General features: G+C 40.2%; 1 protein-coding gene across 1 annotated transcript in view; it reads right to left on the minus strand.

Annotated features, from left to right (window-relative positions):
• Positions 1-659: 659 nt before the first annotated feature.
• LOC141094514 (protocadherin-9) overlaps positions 660-24,688 on the minus strand; it is a 95,179-nt gene continuing 71,150 nt past the window's right edge. The window contains exon 3 of the mRNA XM_073580362.1: positions 660-4,651. Coding sequence (XP_073436463.1) covers positions 4,571-4,651 — 81 coding nt within the window. The 3' untranslated portion in view covers positions 660-4,570. The remainder of the gene's footprint in view (positions 4,652-24,688) is intronic.

The raw sequence follows: 24,688 nt of genomic DNA on the forward strand, positions 1-24,688 counted from the left end.
TTTTAAAGAAACAAAAATCAAACACGTTTCTAAAGGGAATCAACTTAAAAAAACAATGATTTTTTAATTTTTTTATGTTTTTTTTCTTAAAGCGATTTTTTAAGTAGTTTTGAAGAGGCTTTTAAAGTAATTTTTCCAACATGGTATCATGCAGTCTTTTGACTTGACAGTATCAAGTATGAAGCAGATTCCACAAGAAACCACATCAAGGAAGGTTCTTTCTTTTCAGGACCTTGTCGGAAAAAAAACGCTCCAAAAACTTGCCATATGAACATCAAAGTGGATTTTCCATTAAAATAAATTGGAAGAGTATTCAAAGAATATTCCAAGAGGTGTTGATGTGGGGTTTTCAAAGCAGATCAGTCTCAAAATCTGTGTGACTAACCCATAATACTATCACTAGTAAAACCCTCTTAATTGATAAATTATGTCTAGAAAGCAAGAGCTTTAACGTAATTAAGATATGAACCCCAATTTTTGGTTGTCAGTTTAAGCTATAGGAGAGCATCACATATATTCTAGATGTGAAAATTCTCAAATTTTAATTCATTTGGCTATAACTTGGGATAACAGTATTTCTTTAAAACCCAGAATCAAAAATGCACATTCTATAAAAACGTAATGCGAGAACAATAAATAAATTCAGAACAAAGTCTCCAAACTGTATAAAACAATTCATCAAACTTTATTGTTAATTTTACAATTACATTTAGGAAAGATCTCTATACTTCATATAATTAAACGTATCATATGGAAAAAAAAAATACACAGTTTAAAGCAAAAGACAGAACAGGTTTGAAAAAAAAAAGTCACAATATATACATGAATGAGTGCAATTAGCTTTCAGACATCATATATAATAATTCCATTCGTAAAATAAATTAATATGCATACATTTTAATGGAAAAGGAACACAAGGTAAATTGGCACACAGAACATTTGCAACTATCATAAGATCTTAATTAAGCATCCATTACTTTATATAAATGATCGTTTACAACGGCCCATTATATTACTGACAGTTTCAATTTGTATTTCCAGTAATGCTTAGCAAATACAGGTTCACAGAGCAATATTTTCAAATCAGTGTACTGCTAACATCATGCAGCTATCACAGGCAAGAAAATAAGATGGAAATATCTATTTCATTATCCTTTAGAGCTCTACTCACAATAGCAACAATCTACAATATTCTCAAACGCAGAATCAACTTTGTATGATGACTTTTATGGAGACATTTCCTTTTCATATTTCAGAACAATAATACATCCATTTTCTCAATTAACAAATGGATTTGGGATTAAATGAAAAAATACAAACAAACAAATTACATTATGATATATGGAAATAAATTCACATTTAAGCACTGTCTGTAATGATTGCGTTTATTAAATTATACCTGTATTTCAATGCTGATGGCATGGAAGTGAAATCTGCTCATGAATTGGAACGTGGATAGCAAAGTAATCTACCAGTGACCATTGTACAAACCCAACGGCAGTTACTACAATTCCCAAGGATGGCATCAAAAGATGGGAAAGTTGGTTCTGCTTTTTATCAGAAATAGTCGATTCCTGTCAACAGGCTATAACTGATAAGGCAGTTTAGTAATAACTAATATTTTCACAGCCGATGGACATGAGTGGCACTGTTTGCATAAGATACGGTGGCACTGGTGAAAAAAAAAACATGATGTTGGCTATTCATATAAAACCAGTACTGGGGGTGAGTGAACCCGAAATTAAAAGTTCGGGATTTGTACCAGAAAAGGATGAGCAGACCCGTGGAAGTTCAGGTTCTGATATGCGACACAAACATTATCACAAAGTTCAATTTGGGTACCAAGACTGTACCCAAATGTGAACCAGAACCCAAAGCCATTGAAAACAATGGTGACCTAAACTTTTGATCTGGAAAATCTCTCTCTGCAACAAACTTCCCCCGGAATTCTGAACATTGCAACGGAATCCCGGGAAAAGTCCTTTTTTGGCATTTAGCACCAGACACTAACTGTCCAGTATAAACCCCACACTTTTAAGCTTGGGTTTGTTCATCTCTTGTACCGGACAGTTAGTGTCTGAGGCTAAAAAACGAACTTGGACTTCTCCTAGAAGTTCATTACATTGTTTGGAGTTCAAGGGGAAGTCCAAGAGAAAGAGAGAGAATTTTCTATCTCAAAAGTTCGGGTCACTATTACTTTCAGTGGGGTTCGGGGTCTGGATCAAGTTCGGGTAAAGTTCTGGTACCCAAACTGAACTTCGTAATAAAGTTCAGGTCGGGTAGCAGAGCCCGAACTTCCAAGGGTTCGCTCATGCCTAACCAGTACATGAATAAAGAGGTAAAAATACCCACATATATATTTCTTAGTGAAAAGTTTTCACTTTCTCACAGTCAATTATTCAGTAAAATTTGTAGTGAAATAATTAACAGAAAAAAAGCTTCTTTTTTTTTAAGTGACAGCACTAGCACAACCAATTTTAATCCATAAGCATTGAATTAATTTCATATATATAAAGCTGGAATCAGACATTACATGGTGTGAGTTTTTGTTGCAGCTTTTTGAGCCAAAAGCAGAAGTGGACTCAAAGAGAATGAGAAATACGAAGGAAGAACTTGCGCGTTTCCTTCTTGCTGGATCCAATTCTGGTTCTGGCTATAAAAAAGCATCACTAACTGCATGGATGTCTCCAGCCTAAAGCTATTGTTCTCTGAAAAAGGCATACTTCACTTTCTTTATTTAAAAAAATATATATATTATTTTTTTTTTTACATGTCACAGAACTTCACAAAAACTTAAAAATATCATTGCATATCCACCAATGACCAGTGTTAAAATTAATATTTTTTGTGAAATGCTTATTAATTAGTAATATGAATTTTGTGACCTTTGTAAAAAAAGGAATAAATGAAATTGCATATATTTAATGTACATCAACAGTAATTCTATAAATTTTTTAAAATATATTAACAATGCAAAGCAATTTCTAAACTTGAACCAACCCGATATAAATGTGTCCTGTTCTTTGCTTTAATTTTATTTATTTTTTTTTTTTAATTAAATGGGACAACAATATTGTAACTATTCCATAGGTCAATAATTTATATTAAAATTTTTATTTTTTTGCTTTTGCCTTTAATGTTACATATTTTAGGGTTGCATGGGGATTCTTGCCAGTGTGAGATATTGAGGCCATAGTATGAAAAGCACTTAATCAACATTTGTGGTGCTAATAAATCCTTTGCGTTGTCGGTTGCTGCAACGTTTGCCGTGTCTCCTGGATCTCACCATCAGTCAGATGGAAATGTCATCAGAACTATTAACATTTAGTTTATGTTAGGAATGCATATGCAAATTGACTATAAAATAAGCTTCAATACGTCAAGCCTCTGGCTGTGCGCAATGGGAAGAGGAGATAGCTAATATTCATATTCATTGATTAATATAGAGCTGCCGGTAAAAGTAAGGCAAGTTACGTATGTAGTACAGAATGGGAAGTACTACAGGCATGATAACAAATACATGTATGCATATATAGAGTAAGGGTACAATATATCATATGCACTCCAAAAAGTCACATATATCGTATGGAGAACACTTGCAGCATAAAACACTGAAAACCTAGACATGTTTCTATTTTTGCTCTATTTATGCTGAAATATGTATTTATACCATATGTTGTGTTAGGACAAATTTAGCTATTACAATAGGATTTCCCATTGGACTGAATGGATGAGTATTGAAAGCTCTGGATGTCATAGACGGCCATTGTTTTCAATCGGCACTACATCATGGAAGGCTTTGTAATAGATTCTTTTGCATTCGGCATCTGGCACTGAGACCCTACTGTCAGTGCTTTCCAAACTGGACAACCCCCATATGCAGTAATTTCACACAAAGTCATTGGCACAAAGCTAGCGCATGGTAAAAAAAAATCCAAAAAAAATCTAGTGATCTCGAGGGCCGAAACACTAAGGTTAATCGTCCTATATGCCAACAAAGACAATCACTGAGACTGCCTTTGTGTCTTTTCCCTTCAATACCATAAATGTGAATATATAAGAAGCTCCTATCTAAAAAGAAAGCTGATTTTAATCTGTGTACTGACTTTTTTCAGCATCAAATGCTCATTACACAGTATAGATACATATTTCTTCCAGCACTTGCGGGAAAATATTGAATAATTTGAATTTTAAATTGCTTTTAAAAAGTTATTTGGGCATTAAGAGTTCATGAATCAGTAGTACAAGTAAAATAAGATTTTTTATATTTCTCAACATGGAAAAAAAAAATCTTCTTCCACTCATCAGGCAGTTCTCCTTCCTTCCCTGCCTCATGCACTGATCACTCACTCTCTAATAACTGATGCTGCTTCAGTCTATGAAGAGAGGATGGGGGCAAGAGAGCAGCTGCAGAGAAAGAGAGAGAGAGGCACATACACACATATACTGCTGATGCTTCTAGTAAGTGTACTTTCTCACCCCCAGTGCTGGATTCACAGCTACACTGCTCAGAACTTCTGTTCATTGTCCTCTATGCTCCTGTTGCTGCTTCTCCATGTGTCTTAGAGATTTAGGGGAGCAGGATCTCCTCTTCTCTGTGTGGGCAGTCTATGGGAGATACCATTGCAGCTAGTCTTCCCTCACTCTGGAGCTGAAATCAAGGAAACTGAAAACTAGAAATAGAGCCTACAGAATTGAAAAACTGCCAAAAAATGGCAGATACAAGTCATATAATGGGCAGAAAGAGTGTAAAACATGTAAACACACGATAAATCAATTGAAAAAATCGGATATAAAATTTATAGTTTAAAATGCAGCACACTAATGCTTGCAATGGTATATGAGCTGAACAGCCATGCAGACAACAGTAATTCAGTTGGGGAGACCAGTTAACAGTGCTTGCTTATGTGTTTACCACTTACCTAACAGTTGACTATGAGTGTGTGTGTGTATATATATTATAAAAACTTCATTCCAGCTCACCCACCTGCTCTATGCTCATCCACCTGGGGCTCATACACTGGCCTCACCCTGGCCTCACATCAAGGATAATAGAAAAAATTGGAGTCCGGCTCAAAGGGACTGGATTTTCCTTTTCTTAGTGCAGTAGAAACACATTGACTGGGTCATGTTGACCATGAAAATATTCTTTTGCATACTTTACAATTTTTGAAAAAGAAAAAAGAAAAAGAAAAGGAAAATCCAGTCCTGTTGAGCCGGACTCCTATATACATATTGGTCTGTACATAACAATTTTATAATGACCTATTGTATAATATCAAAGAGATCTTTCAATATGAAGGTGAAGCAGAAGTCCAGCGTGGTTGATATCCATAAAAAATAACTTTTATTCCATTTCCATTAACAGCACATAAGTCCAAAATCCATCTTTATATCCAGAGACACAAAAACGGGTAGTTCTTTACCAGTGACAGTGACTTTAATGGAAATGGAATAAAAGTCATTTTTTATGGATATCACCCATGCTGGACTTCTGCTTCACCTTCATACTACTTGCAGCACTGCATGATCTGTGTGGTGGGACTGGAGAGGAGGTGCGCTGATCTTTGTTGCTTCTTGTTTGATCTTTCAATATGCATCCAAATACGCAAGGCCAACATGTAACATACTACCAATCACAAACTAGGTGTCTCTATATGTCTAATTATTCTGCAAATTATAGATTAAACATGAAAAATCTGTAATATTTTCCAGGTGGCAAATCAGTTTTAAATATTGTAATACAAAATTCAGAGTATTTATCATGTGATTGTTCTATAGAAGCACATGTAATGTTTAGGGTAGCAGGTAACATTTCCGTCTCATTCCCAGAGCCAACTGAGATAAGTTTTTCCTTTTAGGACAGTTTAAAGTGGATGGCCACTTAATCATTATTTTAACAGATGTGTTGAAGATATGATTGTATGGCACTTCCTATCATATAGGAATGACAGTTTGTTTTCCTGCACAGTTCTACTGTCCATCAAATGGCTTCTGGCGGAGGAGCAGGTGACCAGACCAGTCCATCAGCCTCATCCAATTGAAAACTTCACATAGGAAAGCTGCTTTTCAATTGGAGGAGGCTAATGGACATGTCTGGTCACATAATTCTCCGCTAACAGCCATTTTATGGACAGGAGAGTTGTGCAGCCTATGAGCAAATCTGCACTAACAAAAGCAGGAGGAGACACGGTCTAAGGATATAATAGTAAGTGTACACAAAATCAGGTCCTTAAAGCATTCATTACAGTAAAGATTAAAAGGGATCAACCCCTTTAATTCCTAATAGTGCTGCAATATTTTTGTAATACGGGTCCTAAAGCACGCTGTTTTACAGTATTTTCCGTTCTTTTGCCAGTGTTGCCACAATTTGTTGCATATGTCATAACAATTTAGGTGTCATGGACGTTATCCATCCTACATAATGCTTATTTTCTATAAGAGGAAGGTTGTGATTGTATAATGACTAAAATGTGACAAATCATTTTACTTCTTCACATTCAGAACAGAATCCAGCAGAGAGAAAAGTGCACGTTGAGTCCAGTTGTGTCATTTGGACTCCATAGGGACTGGATGCTTTCAGTTTTAAAATAGAAACAAAAATGTCTCTGTTCACTGACGGCAAGAAGAAACCTTAAAGGGAGAATCTGTCATGTGAAAAAAGCTATTACCCTTCAGATATGGGGTTAATCTGCAAGTTACTAGAGTGCTGGGCAGGATGGCTACCAGACTGAGAGCCCTGTTGCCAGGAGAAAACAAACTTTAATCCTCCTGGCAGTCTCAGTACAGAGTCGGCTGTCAGTTAGTGCTGGGGTGTGGTTTCAACCACCACTCACTATGTACTGAGCGGTGACTCAGGCTGAGCCGGTTGTGCCTCTATGACGGAAAGTTAATTTCCTCCCGGCAGTGGGTCTCTCAGTGCGGTGGCTGCATGGCTTCTGAAGGCCATTACCTTGCAGATTAACCCCATATCTGCAGGTTAATAGCCATTTTTCATGACAGGTTCCTTTTAAGAGCTTCCAAGCAAATAGTACTAGAATACTTTTTGGATGTGTAAATGTCCTAGATTATGTAAAATTTTTTAGAACATTAATTGCAGAGAATCTGTTATTGGTTGATAGGAAAAAAGACTTTTAGTTATGTCATTCTAAAGGTGCAATTACGCTGCACGTTTATCACATATGAGCGCTCTTAGGAACGCTGTCACGATAATTGTGGAGATAAAGTAGGCTGATGATAACAAGCCAATCAGGTGAAATGAACTTTTGGGCTGCACAGGACTTATGCTGCTGAGAACCATGAAAGTCTTTGCGTACCGAGTGATGCATTATAGATCGTTCAGTGCACATCTGGTGCCGGGTCAGCATGTGTAAGCAGGCTTCTAAATGATTACCGACTGGCAAGCCTATTGTCAGTCGGTGGTCATTATCACTAAGTATTGCGCAATGTAAGCGCACCTTTAGTTTTCTTACTTTTTTGGCATGATTCCTTTTTATATTACATTATTATATGTGATTTTCTATTGCATGTTAGCTTAGTAAGTTCTTCTGCACCCAGGACATCACACGGACTCTAAATACAGAACCCATAGGGGTACTGTATATACAGTGGGGAAAAAAAGTATTTAGTCAGTCAGCAATAGTGCAAGTTCCACCACTTAAAAAGATGAGAGGCGTCTGTAATTTACATCATAGGTAGACCTCAACTATGGGAGACAAACTGAGAAAAAAAAATCCAGAAAATCACACTGTCTGTTTTTTTTTTTCATTTTATTTGCATATTATGGTGGAAAATAAGTATTTGGTCAGAAACAAAATTTCATCTCAATACTTTGTGATATATCCTTTGTTGGCAATGACAGAGGTCAAACGTTTTCTGTAAGTCTTCACAAGGTTGCCACACACTGTTGTTGGTATGTTGGCCCATTCCTCCATGCAGATCTCCTCTAGAGCAGTGATGTTTTTGGCTTTTCGCTTGGCAACACGGACTTTCAACTCCCTCCAAAGGTTTTCTATAGGGTTGAGATCTGGAGACTGGCTAGGCCACTCCAGGACCTTGAAATGCTTCTTACGAAGCCACTCCTTCGTTGCCCTGGTGGTGTGCTTTGGATCATTGTCATGTTGAAAGACCCAGCCACGTTTCATCTTCAATGCCCTTGCTGACGGAAGGAGGTTTGCACTCAAAATCTCACGATACATGGCCCCATTCATTCTTTCATGTACCCGGATCAGTCGTCCTGGCCCCTTTGCAGAGAAACAGCCCCAAAGCATGATGTTTCCACCACCATGCTTTACAGTAGGTATGGTGTTTCATGGATGCAACTCAGTATTCTTTTTCCTCCAAACACGACAAGTTGTGTTTCTAACAAACAGTTCCAGTTTGGTTTCATCACACCATAGGACATTCTCCCAAAACTCCTCTGGATCATCCAAATGCTCTCTAGCAAACTTCAGACGGGCCCGGACATGTACAGGCTTAAGCAGTGGGACACGTCTGGCACTGCAGGATCTGAGTCCATGGTGGCGTAGTGTGTTACTTATGGTAGGCCTTGTTACATTGGTCCCAGCTCTCTGCAGTTCATTCACTAGGTCCCCCTGCGTGGTTCTGGGATTTTTGCTCACCGTTCTTGTGATCATTCTGACCCCACGGGGTGGGATTTTGCGTGGAGCACCAGATCGAGGGAGATTATCAGTGGTCTTGTATGTCTTCCATTTTCTAATTATTGCTCCCACAGTTGATTTCTTCACTCCAAGCTGGTTGGCTATTGCAGATTCAGTCTTCCCAGCCTGGTGCAGGGCTACAATTTTGTTTCTGGTGTCCTTTGACAGCTCTTTGGTCTTCACCATAGTGGAGTTTGGAGTCAGACTGTTTGAAGGTGTGCACAGGTGTCTTTTTATACTGATAACAAGTTCAAACAGGTGCCATTACTACAGGTAATGAGTGGAGGAAAGAGGAGACTCTTAAAGAAGAAGTTACAGGTCTGTGAGAGCCAGAAATCTTGATTGCTTGTTTCTGACCAAATACTTATTTTCCACCATAATATGCAAATAAAATGAAAAAAAAACAGACAATGTGATTTTCTGGATTTTTTTTTCTCAGTTTGTCTCCCATAGTTGAGGTCTACCTATGATGTAAATTACAGACGCCTCTCATCTTTTTAAGTGGTGGAACTTGCACTATTGCTGACTGACTAAATACTTTTTTTCCCCACTGTATTTTGACTCTTTTTGGAGCCTCCAACTTTACATGAAATTTTTATTAAAATAAAATGCAAACAATTATGCCAAGCTTCAACGGATTCCATATTACCTTATTATATCTATACCATTTTGTGTCTCCATAAACATGTCACTGATGTGTGCATTAGCACTAACGCTGACTGTATACTCGAGAAAGCTGTCAGCTAAATGTTACTCTTTGTTTATTTTTAACAGGAAGAAAAAAAAAGCTTAATGGGAACCTGTCACCAGCAGAAATGCTATTAACATGCAGATATGGGGTTAATCTGAAGGTTAATAGCATTACTAACCTGCTCGCCACCTGCAAGTAGCCAAACAGGGGGGTGCAGCTGCTGTAACTGCACCCCCGGCCCTGGCTGACACTGGCTGTATTGGGACCGGCTGTCAGTCATGGCTGGAGATGCAGTTACATCCACCACTTTGTAATTCTCAGAGCGAAAACTGAACCTGCACCGGTGCCGCTCCTGTGATTGAAACCAAATGCTGCAGAGGAGAATAAAGTTCATTTTCTCTCTGCAGCGTTCAGCTACATGCGGGTGCCGGGCAGGTTAGTAATTCTATTAACCTGCAGATTAACCCCATAAGATATATTACAAAGTTGCTTATTTTAACGTGTTCTATTGACTTATGAATTAAAAATTAAACTGATGGCTACAGTTTAACTTAAGGGTCACTTAGTTGAGCTAAAATTTGGCATAGCATTCTTATAAACTTTCATTTGCAACTATAAGACCATCTAAACCGGCTGGTAATTAGTCAATGAACAAGCGCAATGCACACATAAAAATCATCTTATTCAGCAGCACAATTTAATGTAAAAGCAAGTGACGTGCTGCACAAAACATGAGAGCTTATGCTCATGCATCGTATTAATGATCTTTCTGTGAACACTGAATCTATAATTGGCCTATTTAATCATGCCCATAAGCGACCGCCGATTGGATTGTACTGAGTTCAATGATGCTTTTTTAACAGCCAATATGACTTGTGTAAAAGGGCCATTAACCAAATGATCAAAATGGGCATGCTGAGATCCAACTAGCATGACAACCAAACTCTTGTTGATATCTGCAATTGCAGGTAGTCAGAAAACAGATCCCAAAGTCCCTTCACAGCTGGTTCTAATGTCTTTTAACTAAATCAGAATTGTAAGGCTGTGTGCACACGTTGCAGATTTGGTGCGTTTATACCTTGCAGATTTTCCAGATAAACCTGAAGCAATCCTGATGCCAGCAAAGTGAAGGAGAAACTTATGCTGTCATGCACACGTTGCTTATTTTTGACTTGCAGATTTGGTGCAGAAAATAATCTGCAGCGTGTCAATTCTCTGTGTGTTTATTCCCTGCGTTTTTCACCACTGACCTTACTCAAATCAAGGAAAAATTCAGGCAAAAATGCAGGGAAGAAACGCCGGCAAAAACGTACAATTTGGCATCTCTGTTTTTTTCTGCCAAGAGATGCAGAAATGGTGCAGAAATTCTACTCAATATGTGCACATAGACTTAAAGTGCAAAAATGACATTCGATTCCGCAAACTATTGTTTAAGCGCTTCATTGTTAATTCTGTGTTTAATGCTGCCCTCTAGTCTGCTAATATTTAATGTAGCCATCTCATTTCCATAAATCAAATGACATAAAAATAAAATGCAAGTCAAGATCCGAAGAACAAGATGTTGCTAATAGTGACATAAGTGACTGTGACAGTTTAAGCCACAAGTTGGATTCAGCCAGGCTTCCACACGCTTCCTTCCCATGACACGCATGTACAAATAGCAGTTGCCAATAAGTCTGATGTTTCACAGCACCACTTGAAGATCTATACAGACAGATACCCCAAGGTACATTTTTGTCATACTTCATTAATCCTTTCAGTCTTTCCCAATGTATTGAGTAGTTCTATGATAATTCTTGATTATTATAGGAGACATACTGAAAAGATTTGACTCTCCTGGAGGCATAATCTTACTACAGGAAATCTGTTAAACTTGTCTCCTGAATGTCTGCATGGATCAAATTTGTTACAATCTTAACCAGTAGCACCTCTGTCAGTACAAATTATCGCTAACATTCAGAACAGCGATGCAAATGAAAGAATCTTTAAAAATAACTGGACACATGGTTTTCCCTACCATTTGACACTTCAATTTCTTTTTTTCCTTCTTATCCTTAATTGATCTAATTGTATACTGAAGCTGAATTTACACTCAAAGATCATTGTTGTTGGAGGTACATTGTCCTGTGTGAACAAGGCTCGTACTGCCAAGAATCATGGCGGCATGAGCGCACTGAGGAATCCATTACTGATCACTCGGACTGCATCGTTTACTTTGGCATGCCTACTGTATATAAAGAGTCTATTAAGTGACTGCCAATCGGTAAAGATTTACCAATCGGTAGTCACATTGTGCTGCTGGACAGACTATAAAAATGATCTTTAAGCTGCATTTACACTGCCGATCCCCTGATAAACAAGCAAAATTCTTGTTCATTTGATAAAAAGATCTTTTGCACAATAAATAAGATCATTTGTCTCGGAGGTGCATTACCCTGTGTGAAGAAGACTCACTCTGTCGAGAACCATGGCGTCCAGCGTACACAGAGATCTATTATATATTGCTCTGTGGGCATCAATTAGTTTGATCTGCCTTGTAAACAGCCTATTAAAGGGCGCTGATTGGTAAAGTTTTGTTGATCACCGGTGATATGCCACCAGTCGGTCCGTGTAAACAGACCCTAAGTAATCATTAATATACCCCCAAATATTTTTTTTACTACTATGAAGATTCACACATCTGTCATTGACTTGAATAATTTTTTACACAAATTTGCAGTTAAATTGAGTAGTAGTGATGAGCAAACTCGAACTGTAATGTTTGGGGCTCGTGGCAGACACCTAGTGTCCGTGGCTGATCTCCGATAATGTAATTCTTCTAGACGTCTGTCAGTTTTGGAGTTAGGGGAGGAGGGAGAGAGGTTCAGGGTCAAGTTCGGGTACAATTCTAGTACGTGAACCAAGCTCTGGATTCAAGTTTAGTCGAACTCAACGAACCCGAACTTCCACAGGTCCGCTAATCACTTTTGAGCAGTCATCTGCATGTTTGAAGGCAGTTAGTGATTCAGGATCCTGACTCGTCCCATGAAAATAAAGCCTTGTCTATTAAAGTGTAAAGACTTATAAATACAGGACAATGTAAATATAGATCAATATTAAAGAATATCTAAAGCTCCCGAAATAAATCTGTAGGGAAAATATGATACAAATGCCAGTGAAACAATCAATGTGCTTGAAATAAAGCCCGTGGAAACAAAACCAACCAAGAAATAAAGTTGACTAATTCATATGTGAACTTACATATAATGCAACATTCATCATTTCTCATATATATTGTTAAATGAAAATTCAGTTAGTGTATCAATGTAAGGGTTCAGATTATAAGATTTTCAGACTTACAGAATGATTCTGTGATACTGAAATGCTTAGTTTTATTGCAGGTCCGTGCAGGGAGGGATGTCAGGCTTTCTGGATCACAACGTGCTAGATTAGGAAAATATTTTTGTAGAAACATAATAAAAATATACATAGATACTAAAGTTGAACAATGAGATTTAAAGACCCAAATACTGAGACCTGCGACTATCCTCCTACCTCGCCGAGCGTGACGTCTTTTTTGTGGAGCAATGCAAGCATGACACTGCGCCAGGCATACTAATTAGAACAGACATCGGGGATGCCAACAGGTAGTAGAAGTGTCACAGGGCTCTCGTCCGGCAGGCACAGATTACCAACGTGACCGCTCGACCAGTGTCCTGAAAATTTTCTTCCTCAACTCCTATAGATGCAATTTTGTGATATCAAACAATCTATATATCTAAGTGTTTCAAATTATTGGAATAAAGACAAAAGCGTTTATTTTCTGTAGAAATGTATACATTTATCTATCATAGTCAACATGCAGTTTGTTCTAATGAGACATTACTTTAGCAAAGAGCGTCTCATGAATTAAATATTTTCTGGTCTTTTCCAGTTTGCACTGCTAAACAATATTTACTATGGTAAGCGAAACAGAATTTCCACATCCAGCAGACACTTTACCATTAGGCACAGAGAATCAGGGCGCAGCACATTGCCAACTTCCTATTTCCTTCTCATAAACAAGACGAGCCCAGGGGAACCTGTGCAGATTAATTAACTGTAGTAGGTGATACACAAGGGGCTGCGTCACCATGGGGAACGAGAAATTATATCCGATTGCTGCTGGATGATTTGGGATTTATGCTTCATGGACATGATCTTCACTTCAGAGTGACTGAGAGTCAGACAGCATTTCCCATGAAAATTAAGCATGAACTTTTTACACTAGGATTAGCAGAAAGCCAAGCATATATAACAAGAAATGGATGAAGGGGTAAAATGAGTAAACGCAGAGCAGATGGACCAAGTGGTAATGTCTGTAATTAATCTTTATGGATTTAAATAGGAAGGTGTAAACAGCAAGGATTTGATGTGCTCCATAACAAGCAGATGTGAGCTTACATTACTCCAATATTTACTACATTGGTGCAGAGTCCTCGCTATAACATTGTTATCACGTAAATGTGCGTCTGTGTGTTTATTGTGAGTGTATCTGTGCCTGTCTGTGTGTATGTGTGTAGGGTACGGGCTGAGGGAGGCAATTAGATGGTGCTGATCCAACAGGACTGGGGGGTGACCCACTTCTTGATGCCGACAGACTGGAGACTGAGACAGAAATTGAGTCCGTTTTTATTCACCGCCTTTTGATGACTTCCACACTTCACTACAGGACTTTCACATTTCCTTTTTACACAGACCCGGATACCTTCACTTCCTTTGCTTCACTGTCGTGGCGTCCTTTGTGGCTCTTCCCACCGTGGCTGCCCTAGGCATGTTCACCACAGCGCTTCACCATTCAAAGTACACCGTTACTTGTTGCTCTCAGACCATCTCTGTCTGCCGCTACTGTCCTCTGGGCCACCCCCCGTGACCGTCTCCACTGTAATTTACTCTCTGAGGGCCTTCTACCGTCTTCCTTGCTACGGCAATCCCTCCTATATAGTGAGCTCCCCTGGCTGACTGGAACTTCTAGAACCTTCCCTCAGCCTTTATACTACCAGCCCTGGTAGCTCTGCCCACTATCACCTGACAGTTATTCTTAACCAATGGCAGTGACCTTGACCCCTGGCAGTTACATAACCACTTTCTCCTACGCTCCCCACTGCCCTCTAATGGTCACATTACAGCAGGCCCCCTTTTCTCTTCATCTCAGTGCTTTCATTCCTACACTGAACTATCCCTCTGCCCTTCACTACAGGCAGACCTGTCCGTCAGCTCAACCTCCCCACATGTGTGCCTGTCTGTGTGTACGTGTGCCTGTCTGTGTGTATGTGTGCCTGTCTGTGTGTATACTTGTGTGAGTGTATATGTTTGTGTATGAGTGTGAGTGTATACATGTATGTATATCTGGGCATATGCATGTGTATGTGTGTGCGTGCATGTGTGTATGTATGCAAATGTATCTGTGTATGTATGTGTGTAAATGTACATGTTTATATATGTGTGAGTGTATATATGTGTATGTATATCGTGTTTATATGTGTATATGAGGGCATATGTGTGAGTACATGTGTGGTTATTTGTATATGAGTGTGTATCTGTGAATGTGTGTGTTTGTGTATATGATGGTGTACGCATGTGGGTGTAGGTGTATGTGCCCCTGTGTATATGTTGTACATGTGTATGTGTGGGAGTGTATCTCTTTATCAGCTTATGTATATGTGTATACATATATATGAGGTGTATGTGTGTAAGTTTATCTATGTATGTGCCTCTGTTTATGTGTGCATATTGTGTGCATATGAGGGTGTATCAGTATATGTATGTGTATATGACGGTGTATCTGTGTATGTGTGTGAGTGTATTTGTGTATCAGCCTCTGTGTATATGTGTATACATGTACATGATGGTTTTTGTCACGGGGTCCTTCTCCAATGCCACACAATCAACAGAGCGAGGGAAGGGTGAACAATTCTAAGACCTTTATTACAGGTAAAATTAGAAGGTTCATAAACAATCCACCACACTAAGGATACAATATACAGAACAAGAATGTAGTCCAGTAACAGGATAAAATGTCCAGGGAGACGAGATTCCAAAACTAGCGCCAGAGGATAAAAATGGGTCCTTCTCTCTGAAGTGCAGTCTTTACACGATCCACTCCAAACAGGAACTGACTTGACCAGCTCCTGTTCTCCCTACCCCCATCCTTGTGTCCAGGGGTAGTCAAACAGGTTGGGGAATTTTCCAGGCCTCCCAGAGGAGAACAAAGGAGCCTTGGGGATTAATGCACTACAGTGGGTCATCAAGAGACAGACACAGTCAGGATGTAGACCCACAGGGCATCAAGAAAAACACTATGAAAAAAGTGAAATAGAAATATACACAAAATGACATCCACATAGCATATCATACCATCACAACCTCTCCCCCCCATAATAAGTGAGCACGCCATGAGGTCTACACAGACCTCTGGCCTGCTCACTTTAGTCCACATTGCACAGTTATTTATAATTCCTTGTACAGTGGCAGGGGTAGGTCGGCCTGGGGAGCCTATGGTTCTTCTTGTCGAGACAGACCATCGGCGTTGGCTTCCCCGCTTGCATTGGATGGAGAAGCTGTAGGGTTGTAAGGACAAGCTCCACCACAGCAATCTTTCATTGTCCCCTGATACGCGGTTCAGCCATGTGAGGGGGTTGTGGTCTGTATACAATTGTAAAGTCTCTACCATACAAGTATGGCTGCAATTTTTTTAGCGCCCATACGATGGCAAGGCACTCCTTTTCAATAGTGGCATAGGCACCTTCCCGATCCAGTAGTTTCCGACTGGAAAAAGCAACAGGATGTTCTTCTCTGGCGGCGTTCACTTGGCTAAGTACTGCCCCAATCACAAAGGTGGATGCATCTGTCTGCATGAGGAACCTTCGTTTATAATCCGGGGCAGCCAAGACAGGAGCAGTGACGAGGGCAGTCTTTAACGCTGAAAAGGCATCCTCGCATGCAGGCATCCACGTCACATTCCCAGGCATGTTCTTGCGGGTCAGGTCGGTTAGGGGCTTGGCCAAGGTGCTGAAGTTAGAAACAAATTTGCTATAGTATCCAGAAGTTCCTAAAAATGCAAGTACCTGCTTTTTAGTCTGGGGTCTACACCAGTTGCTAATGGCTTCTACCTTGGCAGGCTCAGGCCTTAGGTTCCCACCCCCTACTCTATGCCCGAGGTACTGCACCTCAGCCATCCATATTTGGCACTTATCAGGGCAAATGGTCAGTCCTGCAGTAAGGATACAGTCTAGCACTATGCCCCAGTGTTTAAGATGTTCCTCCCAGGTTGTGCTAAAAATGGCAATGTCATCTAAGTAAGCACAGGCAAAGTCCTGACATTGTTGTAACAGTCGATCCACCAGTCTCTGGAAAGTAGCGGGGGCAGTGTTCATCCCAAAGGGCATTCCCAGGAACTCAAAAAGCCCAAATGGAGTAATGAAGGCCGAGCGCTCCCGAGCATCCTCCGTTAGGGGTATCTGCCAGTACCCCTTGCTCAAGTCTAACGTGGTCACAAATTGGGCACTGGCTAGACGATCCAATAGCTCATAAATCCTGGCCATGGGATAAGCATCACTCTTGGTGGCATCATTTAATCGTCTGTAATCAACGCAGAATCGTGTTGTATCATCCTTCTTGGGGACCAGGACGAAAGGAGAGGCCCAAGAACTGTGAGATGGCTGAATAACTCCCAGTCATTTCATCTCCTCCAGTTCGTTCTTTATCATGCCTTGAACAGCCTCTGGAACCCAGTAGGCAGCCTGCTGGATGGGGCGTTGTCCGGGGGTTTCCACATGGTGGCTGGTGAGTAGTCTTCCCTGGCTTTGAGGAGAAAGCAGCAGCCCTCAGCCTTAGTACGCCGACAATATCGTCCTTTTGTATATCCGATAAATGGGAGCCCAGGGGCACTTGCTCCAGTGATCCTCCCGCTTGGGCAACCTGGAGATCAGGGAGATACTCGTCGGCGGCGGTATCACTAGGGGGGTGGCAGACAGCTAGAACAGGCAGAGATCGGTCGTGGTAGTCTTTCAGCATGTTAATGTGGACGGTTTTCTGTTGTCAACCACTAGAGTCCAGGGCAATAACATAGCTAGGGTCATTAATTTTCTTGACAACCTGATAAGGGCCTTCCCACACTGCTTGAAGCTTGTTGGCAGGGGAAGCAGTAATCATGAGCACTTGCTGTCCTTCCATAATTTCCCGTTTCCTGGCATTACGGTCATACCAGGTTTTTTGTCTGGACTGGGACATTAGCTGATGTTCTTTAGTGAAGGTAGCTAGCTGGGCGAGATGGTCTCTGAGCTCTAGAACATAGGGAATGATGGGCATTCCGGTATCTGAGATGTCTCCCTCCACATGTTCTTTCAGAAGAGTGAGAGGCCCACGGACCTTCTCGCTAAACAGTAGTTCGAAGGGAGAGAACCCTGTGGACTCTTAGGGAACCTCCCAATAGGCGAAGAGGTGATGTGGCAGGTACTTTTCCCAGTCTTTTTCAACGTCAGCAAAAGCCCTCAGCATATTTTTTAGGGTTCCATTAAAGCGTTCACATAGTCCGTTGGTCTGTGGGTGGTATGGGGTGGTGCGAATGGCTCGAACACCACAGGTATGCCATAGGGACTGGACCAGATCTGACATGAACTGAGTGCCTTGATCCGATATTTCACTAGGAAACCCTACCCAGGTAAAGATGGTAACAAGGGCCTTGGCTACCTTTACTGCTGTAATAATGGACAGAGCCACAGCTCCAGGATACCTAGAGGCATAGTCCACCACGGTCAGGATATATTTTTTCCCCGACCGGCTGGGGTGGGCCAGAGGACCTATTATGTCGACAGACTGCTACACGTTGAAATGGTTCCTCAATTATGGGCAGGGATTGCAGGGGTACCTTATGTCGAGCTCCTGGATGCCGCATTCGCTGGCACACATCGCAGGTGCGGCAATAATGGGCTACCAACTGCGAGACGCCCGGCCAGTAAAAACTTTGGGTGAGTCTCTTTTCAGTCCATTTTCTCCCTTGATGCCCAGCCAAGGGGATGTCATGGGCCAGTTGGAGTAGCTGTGCCCTGTACTTCTGAGGGATAATGCGTTGCCTGGCCGTTGCATCAGTGTTGCCCTGGTCACTGCCCTTTGTTACACGATAATACAGTCCGCTTTCTCGAGTGAAGCCATCCCCATTATCTCCCATGTGCCCAGTTTCTGCCTTTCGCCTAAGGGCTGCTAAGTTAGTGTCACCCTCTATTTCTCTCCTAAACTCCTCTCTGTCCCAAGACTCTCCCAATGTAGTAGCAGCGAACGTATTGCTTACCACCTCTGATGCGGTTCGTGGTGGTTGCTCCCTGGTGAGGTCCGGATGATGTAGTGCTTGAAGGGCTTGTAGTCGGGTGACTGCTCCCACAAATTGGCACGGTAACTCCCCAATGTCGTTACCACGGAAGATATCTGCTGGAAGTCCTCCCATAACTCCAATCCAACACAGTTTTTCTCCACAACCATAATCCAAACGCACAGAAGCTCGCTGTATATATTTGCGGGCACCCCCCGCCAGGACAATGGGAATTGCCAGACCCTGGTAAATTGCCTCGGGTCGAACCACACAGGGGTCAGCGATAGTCAAGAATGCCCCTGTGTCTAAATCCTGACACTTTGTATCCATCAATTAAGACATCCTGCAGGTGGTGTTGCCGTTGCTCTGAGTAGCTAAAGGACAGAGGCTGGAGTCTGTACACTCCAGGAGAAGTATCTATGGTGCCGTGGTCGGTGGTCCACTCTGGGGGGGTGGTGGTAGCTCTTCCTCAGGCGTGGATTAATGCACCACAGGGGGTCATCAAGAGACAGTCACAGTCAGGCTGTAGACCCACAGGGCATCAAGAAAAACACTATGAAAACAAGTGAAATAGAAATATACACAAAATGACATCCACCTAGCATATCATACCATCACAGTTTTGTTGTGTGTATATGTGTGAGTGCATCTATGTTTGTATGTGTCTATGTCTGCATTGTGTGCAGGCATATTTTTTTTTCTTTTCAAATAATTTTATTGGTTTTTAGTAATTATACAGGGTAAGGGAAGGAAGGTAGGAAGGGAGGAAATGGAATGGGAAGTAAAGAACCTTGTACAGGTACGGAGAAAATTTAAAACTAGAGAACCCACAAATAGGCATTAAATAGCGTATAGCGTATAACAACATAAAAGAAAAAGAAAATCGCCAATCCTTATTATGGGGTAACATTCTTGGAAGGAGATACAACATCCCGGTACTATAACGGCCATGCTTAGGCCTCAAAATATAATACCTCTTAATAGGTCTATTTGATATGGAATTTATTGTTCCAAGTCTTCCATTTTTTTGTATATTTGTGGATGTGATTGTTGTTAATCGCAAATCTGTGTTCTTAATCTATGTTGGCCTATCTTATCAAGTATGTCCAAAAACTTAGGAACCTTGACTTTCTTCCACTATTGTGCTAACATAATCTTAGTCACTAAGAGGATGTGTATGATAATGTATCTTACCGAATACATTATGATACCGCATACACAATCCTTACCATACAGTAGTGTGAAATAACACAGCTTTGAGGTTAGTATCTATATGCATTGTTACTCTAAAAAAATATGTTTAAGATAATGCGGATAGTATTTATTTATCACTAATCCATAATAATAATAATCCATGTTTGAAAACACACATGTAGCAGTGCTGAAATTACCATGCATCGCTTCCGCCATATCTCCTTGTGCTAAACCCCAATTACTTTTTGGAAAAATGGCAGACACATTGCAAAATGCCAAAATAGTGCTATATTTCTGAGCAAATATCTCCTGCGCCAAATTGTGTTAAATTTCACGTTTGTGTCTGACAACCCCTTCAGCGAACATACCCACATTGTGCCAAATGACAGGATATATTCCTCCTGCACGGTTACATTTCTATGCTGTCGCTGACACAGTCTTTACTGCTTTCTTTAATGCTACAGAAAAAGTACATTATGCTGCAAAAAAAAGTGCCACTTACTATGGAAGTCTTTCCAAGGAAAAAAAATCTGTGCTACTTGTATAAATAAATGCCTACATATGTTTTATAGTAAAGACAATATTTGGTATAGTAACAGCCTCGCACATATTAACAAAAGGAACAATCATAACTCCTTAGCGCAGCTTGCTCTATGGAAATAGCGCCATCTTTTCCTCTACCTTAGCGGTGTACAGCCTTGGGTGCACCGCAAGACACCCTGCTCAAGTATTACTGTCACCATATAGTTTTCCTTTTATATTACGTTCCTTTCTTTTATTCCTCTGTCGCTATTAATTCATTTTTTTCATTTGCAGTAAAGACCAAAACAGTCAGCGATCGACCGTCAAAGTTAGTACACCTCCCACTGTGATCTGATTGTCCGTGTTGACTTTGCACACTGCATTATTATCCATTATTATTGTCTTTATTCACTATGGCATCTTCTTTTTATTTGAGAAGTTAAAGAAAAGACATTTACACAAATATACTAATATATCGTATCTAGTCTGCGGCATCGGAATTGATAACCGCACTCGGAATTACCATGGAAAATGTTCCCTTTTCTTTTAATAGCTAGAAAAAACATCTCAGTGTTAGATATTGCAGCTCACAAACGACCTATATAGCAGAATCCATCACCCAAGTTTTCTGCTGTGCTCCGGTGTTCACATTCCGTTTCTTCTGCACCTGTTTGGCTATGTTCCTTGTCAAACATTAGGTCATCTGGAATGATGACTGCAAATTCTCTTCCCTCTGTACCAGTGTCAGTGTAACATTAATCCTCAGCATCTCTTAGATTTTTCTAGGCCCATGTGGGCCATCTAACATTTCGTGGCACAGAACTGCAGGCAGAACACTTTAAACAACCCTACTAATCTACCTAATTCATTAATCATAAGTTTACCCAGAGGAAAGACAACTTTTTCTTTGCAGAGCCTTCTGCCGATTGGAAGAAGTATACCTTTCCTTCTAGACTGTGTGTCTTTTTATAACTAATGAATATCTTAAATAGAACATTTTCTAGGAGAAATCCCTGGTGTTTCGCATAGTTAACCTGTCCTTATCTTGCATATACTCTGGTTACCATATATCTCTGCCAACTATCCATCAGCCATTCCAAAGTCGAGTCAATTGACCTTGAGACATACAGCAGTTGGGAAAATCAATCATTTTTATGTTAGATTTATAAAAGAAGAGACACTCTAAATGGTGCAGCATTTTCAGAAAATGAGGCATATTGCTTAAGTGTAAAACATCTGCCAAAGTATCAGACATATATCAGAAATTCATAGACAGTCACATACAGTTCTCTACACTGACTATCAACCGGCGCTGCAAAATATTTTTGGGTACCTTATGGAGTGGCTGACATCTTACTTGTGTGCTTTGAAAGGCTTTTTTGTATTTTAATTTACATGACATATTGTATTAGAGTGGTGATTTAGTTATATTTTTTTCTACATTTTGTAATGCTGATGACTTGAAGTACTTCCACTAACTTTTTATTAATTTAATGTGTGTACAGTGCTGTGCAAATTAATTGGGACAAAGCATTTTTTTTTAAGTAAAATCGTAAGTTGGTTACCAGTCAGTGATTCAAACCAGTTTTAACTGCTTTGAACAGGTTCGTGAGTGCCTGTTCAAAGCAGTTAAAACTGGTTTGAACCACTGACTGGTAACCAACTTATGATTTTACATAAAAAAATGCTTTGTCCCAATTAATTTTCACAGCACTGTATATGTAAATGTAATGTAGTATGAGTGTAGTAATATACTCATCTACTGCCGCTCTCTCCAGTGTCCTGCACCGGTCTTCTGCTCTTCCAAATGACATCACCGATCTGTGCGTCCCGGAAGTGACTTTTACAATGAGAGTCTATGGAACATCAGAACAAGACTCCCATAGGCTTCCACTGTAAAAGAGACTTATGGCTCATACCTAGAGTATAGAGTAAATCGGCAGGTCTCATTTGCGCTGATGTCACGCAGAAGATCGGTGCTGGACACCGGAGAGAGCGGCAGTAGGTGTGTATAGTAATGCACTCACGCTACATTACATGCAAATAAACACTTATTTAATCAATAAAAAGGTTAGTGGGCATGCGTGGATAATGACATATACATTATAGGAGTTGGGAACTGTAGGTCAAATTTTTGGAAATATCTGGAAAACTCATTTAGTAAAGCCATGCCCCCTGGTTAGCAAAGCCTAACCACACTATAATCCTTGTAGAAAACTGTCGGGCCAGTAGTGGACACATTCTTCAGCACCCCTCCATTGAAACAAACTGCACAGGCTCTAGTTCTCTTGACGATCACTAACTGCGCAAGAGCGCATGGAAGTTTTCAGCCATCTTAGTACATTCAGACGTCTACCTCAGTCTTAAATAATGATTATAATAACACATGCAGTACAGATTCATTAATTACATTACAATTGGATCTAAAATGGCAAATACAAAAATCTCTCTCTTTGTAATGTATTTTTGCTTTTCTTCCTTGATATATAGGACAAAATGGGGAGAAATTCAGGAACCAGGTCACCAGATATTATTCTTTTGGTAACTTTATTGGTACAGAAAACTCACAATGTTTCGGCCACGCAAGAACTTTATCAAGATCTGATAAAGGTCCTGAGTGGCTGAAAGTTATTTTTCTGTACTAATAAAGTTACCAAAATAATGATATCTGGTGACCTCGTTCCTGAATTTCTCTGCATTGCTACAACTTAATGAATGATTGCATCAAGAGTGCACGGACAACAGGGTGGTGCATGGGACTTGTCTATTGCAAATGTCGGAAAAATATTCTGCAACTACTTTGAAGCCGTCCACAGAACGCTGTCTGTGGTCCTGCTCTTAAGTCCCTGTATTCAATACTTGTATTACTACTTATTATAGAACTTATTGACTTTACAACTTAGTTTTCCCTACAGTCAGGTAATAAACATTGGCCCACAAGTTGAAAGGATATTCCCACCCCACTCACTGCCACATTGTAAATTAACGCTGCCGATAATGTCACACCTACCGCTATCCGCTGGGATACATACATGAGGTATCATGTACTAATCTTTTTGATTTGATCAGATGAGGATACATGCATGATTCCTGCAGTTTTCATACATATGACCTCTTCAGAACCGTTCGCCTCCAGATATGGAAGAGATTGACACTGGAATACCAATTTAAGGCATGAGGAATTAAAGGGCATTGACAATATTTTTGACACTCTAAACTGCATGTATTATTAAATTGATCTCTTATATCTGTGAGGCTGATGTATCCCAGCTACAGATCAAACAAGATAAATGACATGATTCTAAAAAGGATTTTTAAAGTAACTACACCAGTCACCTCAGGCACAGGATTTCTATTTATTAATGTTTTGATTTTGAAATATAATGGTGAATCCCAAACAATTTTATATCTATGAGCAAAAATATTCCTGGAAATGATGTTATTAACACAGCATGAAAACCTTTGGAACAGTTTCTGATAAACATGTTGTCCTCATAAACAAGGTGTTCTACCTATTCCCCACGTTTCCGCAAAATTGACTAAAACCTCCATGTCCCAATTAAAAAAAAAAACATTTTCAATTTTAATTAGAAGTTAACGAAAAAGAACACTCGGAACCTGCAATCATTCCCATTTGAAATAATAGTAATAATAATAAAAAAATCTTTCCATCCAACCCATTTGCAGTTAGCAAGTGACCTCTTACAAGACTGAACCACTGACTAATTAGCTGCACAAGTATCTGTGTTAAGTGACATGCTGAACAACAGTGTTTAATTAGAGCAATAAACCCTTTCTTCACGTAAGAGGTTTAAAAAACTGAAAGCCACATTAAAACACAGCGGTGACAAATATACAAGAATAAGCCATATTTCCAATTGGTAATGTTCTAATAAAAGTTCATTAATAGTGGTATCTGCTGAGAGGCAAACTAGAAAACACAGCTTTTTGTAATAATTGTAGATTAATTCTAACACTAATGGGCCTGTCACACTAAGCGATATCGCTAGCAATATCGCTATAACGTCACTGGTTTTTGTGACGTTATAGCGATATTGCTGCCGATATCGCTATGTCTGATACTTACCTCTGACCGGCTCCCCCGCTGGTTATCGCTGATCGTGCGAGAACGTCCTGGGCCGTTTCTCGTCGTCAGCTTCCTGCTGGGTTTCCTGCTGTGACGACGAGCGACGCGTGGACGCGGGCGGGAGGACGTCAGGATCGCCGCGTCTGACAGGTAAGTAGCGATCCCCGTCCCCAGCGATGTCGCTAGTGAGATCTGCCTGTGTGGCAGCT

This window comes from Dendrobates tinctorius, unplaced genomic scaffold (genome assembly GCF_039654945.1).
Source record: "Dendrobates tinctorius isolate UK_male_01 unplaced genomic scaffold, ASM3965494v1 ptg000064l, whole genome shotgun sequence".
Lineage (NCBI taxonomy): Eukaryota > Metazoa > Chordata > Amphibia > Anura > Dendrobatidae > Dendrobates > Dendrobates tinctorius.